Consider the following 5,668-nt stretch of genomic DNA (forward strand, 5'->3'; position numbering starts at 1 on the left):
GGAAAATGCCAATTACTATCAAATCTATCCGCGTTCGTTTAAAGATAGCGATGGTGATGGTATCGGTGATTTAAATGGTAAATAATTTTAAGGAACAATACCCAAAAGAATTGTGAAAAACACATAAAGAAAAAAAAAAAAACACAAAAAGTTGCTGTACCTCCGGGATCTTGATGGCGAGAGCACTTCCAACTGACCAATTTGCAACAACGCTGAGATACCCGTCGTCTACGTAAGGAATCACCCGGCAGCCACCATCCTCAAGTCTTTTAAGTACGTCGTTAATGAATAGGACCTATAGAAGGGGAGAAAGAACTCCTCCTTGTAAGGTTCCCCTACTCACATTTCGTCGAGAGCTTACGTTGCCTCATTCCATTTCAATCAACCTCAAGATCGTCCAGAGCTTTTCCGACTGCTTCCGGCAGGACGTTATTGAAAGCTCCCTCAATATTAAGAAATATCCCAACAACGAATTCCATAATCCTAATGACACAATGTATGCAGGGGAGTATCCACCACAACCGACAATAACCATGTTGCTCTCTTGATAATTCCTCAGAATGCGCCTCCTTATGTACCAAACTATCAGTCTCTCCAAAGTTTTATTGAGGGGAGCTTGATAAGCCGAAAATCCTTGGCCGAAACGTGGGAGCCCCTACCAGCCTTCGGGATGAACATAACTCTAACCCATCTACAGGCTCCGTGTGTTAACCCAGTTTTATGCAGTTCGCACAGACATTTACCATCAGTTGCATTAAACCTTAATAGTCTACTGCAGCTGTGCTAGTATGATGCCATCCGGTCCCGGGAACTAGAAAGATTTGAATTAATTCAATTCCCAGGCCAAGTGGGGGCATACAGAAGGCTGCGTAATTATCTTCCAGCAGTCCGAGAAATATTCCACCAAGGAGTTTCCGAAGTGTGTCTTCACTATTTAGGCTTCTTTGGGACAATACACATGAACCTAGAAGACTGATGGCAGCTCTCCATTCGCAGAACCTTTTTCATGAAGTCCTCTTTGCCTATCTTGTATATTGTAAGTCCCGTTTTATGCAACACACACTCAGCTGACGCACTCCTATGGGCCTCGTTGAATAAACGTCTGCATTACGCTCCGAGAGTTCTATAGTTAAAGAGTGAGGCTTCTCTCTGCCATTAGGTGTTTTCAGTAGACAGGAGCTCTCCAGTGCAGTTTTGCACACCGAACTGAAGGCTTCGAAAAATCCGTGACCGTGTTGGTGGCTAATCCGGCGTGCGAGGGAAAGTTTTTCGGAGCCTCTTGCAATAAATTCCCCAGTTTGTATTCCTAGGATTTCTGAAAGATTTGCTTGGTGGATATTCTTCGACTAGACTGAATCCGATATATCTATGATCAGAGAAGGAGCGATCATCATAGACCATCTAGTTTAAATCACTGGAGCGATTCCGTTCGAGAAGAACAGAAGTCAAGATCCTCCTTCCTGTCCTGAATACAGTTATTTCCTTTCTTTCCATTATACCTTTGGTCACGGTGTATGACTATTCGTCATCAATCTACAGATGAAGTTACTAGCCCGCCATGGTTCCTGGATCAGGACTCTATCGGCTTCGACTTTTTGCGACGAATCAGTAAATTGGCGGAGGTCATCTTTCAGACCCGCTGTTTGAAGCAGATGACTCAGCGTCCTCGGGTTGTTCTATATGATCGTTTGAACATCTGCATTTGTCGTGTTCACCGCATCTGAAGGCTGAACACCATCAGTTTTGACTTCCGTCGGGAGTATCGTGAAGACCACGCTTTAGAATCCATAGCTTATGGAATTCTTGGATTTGCTGATTTCCACATTTAGAAGAATCAGATAACCCTCCACCCGAAAGACTGCCTCCTTACATAGAACAGCTGATCGATAGCCCATGCTGTCACCCGACACTCTCACACATTGGAGGTGGCCTAGGTTTTTCTGTGACCAACTTTAGAAATACTGAGGAAATAACCGTCGCCACTCTCTTCTATTTCTCGCGGGAGATGGCATTGCTTGCTTACCGTAGCGTTCTTCAAATTTGCCCACCAAGAGGCGGTCTGCCTTCAGGTTCCTAGCTAGCGCTGAATTGCCCCTGTAGAGCTTCTTTTGCTAGTGCTGGCGATGCAGCAGCGTTTGAAGGCTCTACCCACATCGCTTGCCCGCCGGTTTCCATCGGCTTATAGCTCGTAGCATGGCGTGATGTAAAAATTCCTGCTTGGGTATTGGTCTTGTCACAGAATTTCACGAGCGACAATTTCCTCGCCCTGGGAGCAGTATTATGTACAATCCGGGACAGATGTGAGTACCCTACTCATAATCCAATTTAAAGCTAAAGTCGTTCAGGAGTTTAAAGGTCGTAAAGGCAACAGAGCATTTAACTTTAACCAACTTGGAGGCGACCGGCACTACATTTCTAACTCAGCCTATGAGGACCAAGGCTTTTTTTTTGGAATTTCACGAATGTTTGATTGGTTTAGATATCTGGCTGGAAAGCTACGGATATTGCATAGATGTTTTTTTTGAATAAAAACCAACGATAGTTGGTTGAGTATATTTTTGAACTGAAGTTCTTCATATTTTATACTAAATACAAAACTTAATAACTAGGTTTTCAGAGACTTTCGCAGAGTTTTTTGAAGTTTAGTCCAAATATCTAATGAAATTTGATCCGGCATAAGGGGAAATTTTTTTAAAAATCTCGCCATCATAAAGAACCAGTTCTTACCGCAGATCCTGGATTGAAGGCATGAAATAAAATAAAAAAATTAAGCTCTTCTTAAGTTCTTTATATATGATATGAGGAAATTTTATATAAAACTCAAAAATAAAGAGTCATAAGGAAATTAATTTTTATAATTTCTCCTTTCCACAAATTCCAGGCGTAACACAAAAGTTGCAGTATCTTAAAGATATTGGCTTCACCGCCGCTTGGCTTTCACCGATTTTTAAATCGCCCATGGTTGACTTTGGTTACGACATCTCCGATTTCTATGCCATACACCCCGAATATGGCACAATGGCGGATTTCAAAGCGCTTGTCGCACGCGCCAAACAAGTTGGCATTCGTATAATACTCGACTTTGTGCCGAATCACACAAGTGACGAGTGCGAATGGTTCGTGAAGTCGGTGAATCGTGAACCGGGCTACGAAGACTTCTACGTCTGGTCYAATGGCACTGTGGATGCAAACGGTAAACGGCAGCCGCCGAGTAATTGGATCAGCGCATTCCGTTATAGCGCCTGGCAGTGGAACGACAAGCGTCAACAATATTATTTGCATCAGTTCTCCATCAAACAGGCAGACTTGAATTTCCGTAATCCAYTCGTGGTGGCCAAAATGAAAGAGGTGATGCGCTATTGGTTGGATACTGGGATTTCGGGATTTCGCATTGATGCAATCCCATTCATGTTTGAAAAGGAACCATATGCAAATGGTAGCTACCCCGATGAGCCTGTTATTGATAATGTAAGCGTCTGTCCAGATCCCGACGACGAGTGTCACTTGAAACACATCTACACACAAGATCAACCGGAATCTATAGAGATGGTATATCAATGGCGCGAACTCGTTGAGCAATATCGTAAGGAGAAAGGCGGCGAATCGATTGTACTCTTAACTGAGGCCTATACAAGTCTGGATAATTTAATGCTGTATTATGGTGATGGTCAGCGAAATGGTTCGATGGTGCCTTTCAATTTCTACCTTATGCGAAATTTGAAGAATGATTCCACGGCGCCACAAGTTGTGGATTACATTCAACAATGGATGACACGCATGCCATTGGGCGTACAGGCCAATTGGGTATTGGGTAATCACGATAATCCAAGGTATTCTACGCGTTTGGGTGTACAACGTGCGGACTTGTTCACGATCATGCTGCAGACCTTGCCGGGAAATGCGGTGACCTACAATGTATGTATTGTTTATAGTTAGTAATTTTTGCACATGCACTTCAAGCATGCTTAGACAAAGTATTTATTAATGTTTTAGGGCGAGGAGTTGGCCATGACAGATGGTAAGGTCACCTGGGCGCAAACTGTTGACCCGCAAGGCTGCAATGCAAACCCCAGTAACTATGAGAGCTATTCGCGCGATCCCTGTCGTACACCCTATCAATGGGATGGGACGAAGAATGCAGGTGGGTAAGCGCAGAAATTTCAATGTTTATGGTATTTAAAATATCAACAGTTTAATTTATGATTTTTCGAAAGATTCGAACTCATTTATTATACTCTCTGTCTCTCTCTCTCTCTCTCTCTCGTTTGTAGGCTTTTCGTCCGCCGCGCGCACTTGGCTGCCAGTCGCCAGTAATTATCGCACAAATAATGCCTTGGCTCAATTGCGTGCACCCAAAAGTCATTTACAGTTATTTATGAAATTAATTCGCCTACGCCAAATGCGCTCGCTACAAGATGGCGCATTAAAGATAAAAGCAATCGGCAACGACATTATCGTCTACTCACGGTGAGTGCAAAGTCGGCATCGCTAGTAACTAGGCATTAGTTGTTTAGCACAMTCAAATGCACTCAAGTGGTGCCACTCATACGCACTCATTGCATAATGCACTTCATGTTGGTGCCACTGAAGGAGCACTGATTKCTGCCTAGCCTCTAAGTTCGATTGCGATTTGTTGCTCATTTTTGCTTCGGTATTAATTCTCGTTTTTTTTTCGCTTTTCTCTACAGTGAGGCATCGGGTGACGATATGTTTGTGATTGTGCTCAATCTGGGCGGCAACAAGCAGACTTTGAATATCAATCAGTACTTCGATATGGGTGCCCAGGCGGAGGTGATTACTTCATCAATGCAGTCGGGATATCATGACGGGTGAGTGCGGGGGAAAGTGACTCAGTTTTATGAGTCTGCTTTWGTGGGATTAGTAGCTGTGTTGTTTAGAAAATAGGATAAAGCTACTYTTAAGTGTATGAGCAACCCCTTTTATCTCATAATATGTATATTTTCAGTGTTATCATTGACCCAAGCAAGTATGTGGCTGAGCCGTATGTTGGTGTGGTTTTGGTGAAGTTATGAAATAGCCTTCGCTTGGGTTGGATTTTACCAAATATTATGGTCAACAATTAYAACTTTYCYAGTTTTATACAATTTTTGTGAAAGCAATAATGTGCAAATAAAGCAATAACTAATTAAGTGTTTCAATATATAATATAAATACAACTCACTCCACCAGATTCCTATGAAATTTGTGATATCCTTGTTTTTGTTCATTAGTTCTGAGAGATTAGATCGGATAGAGTATGCAGGACTCGCCCGAAAACAATGCGGTTTCACTTAAGATACCACAAAATYTCAGATTTGTATGTCAARCCTGACACWGATTKTGTWRTGGARAAATTATYCAACAAAGAACTTGCATTAAATTTTGTGTGCGGAATTAAATTTCTTGTGCCGAAACGTGCATAATATTTAGAAAAGCCTTCGGAGATAATAGTTCGTGGTGAGCAAGTGTATTTGTTTGGTAAAAATTATTTAAAGAGGATCAAAAACGCGTTGACAACGAACCACGCTAARGACGGCCATTAACATCAACTGATGACCAACACGTTAATAATGTAAAGGAATTGATGCTTKAGACTGACGTCATTGAAATATAGGAAGGACCAGTGAAAAACTCTTTGATCCTAAGAAAAGTGAAAACACGACTGGTT

At 42.3% G+C, this 5,668-nt stretch overlaps 1 protein-coding gene across 1 annotated transcript; it reads left to right on the forward strand.

The window, feature by feature from the left end:
- Positions 1 to 4: 4 nt before the first annotated feature.
- LOC108974666 (maltase A1-like) lies at positions 5 to 5,150 on the forward strand (the record flags this gene model as incomplete). Its single annotated transcript, XM_018942647.1, has 6 exons — positions 5 to 77; positions 2,882 to 3,915; positions 3,994 to 4,141; positions 4,272 to 4,467; positions 4,689 to 4,829; positions 4,967 to 5,150. Coding segments are annotated over 6 exons (1,659 nt in total), but the record flags the coding sequence as incomplete, so codon positions are not given.
- Between the last annotated feature and the right edge of the window lie 518 nt (positions 5,151 to 5,668).

The sequence above is a fragment of the Bactrocera latifrons genome, unplaced genomic scaffold (assembly GCF_001853355.1).
Source record: "Bactrocera latifrons isolate USDA-ARS-PBARC rearing strain unplaced genomic scaffold, ASM185335v1 scaffold_58, whole genome shotgun sequence".
NCBI classification, from domain to species: Eukaryota; Metazoa; Arthropoda; class Insecta; order Diptera; family Tephritidae; genus Bactrocera; species Bactrocera latifrons.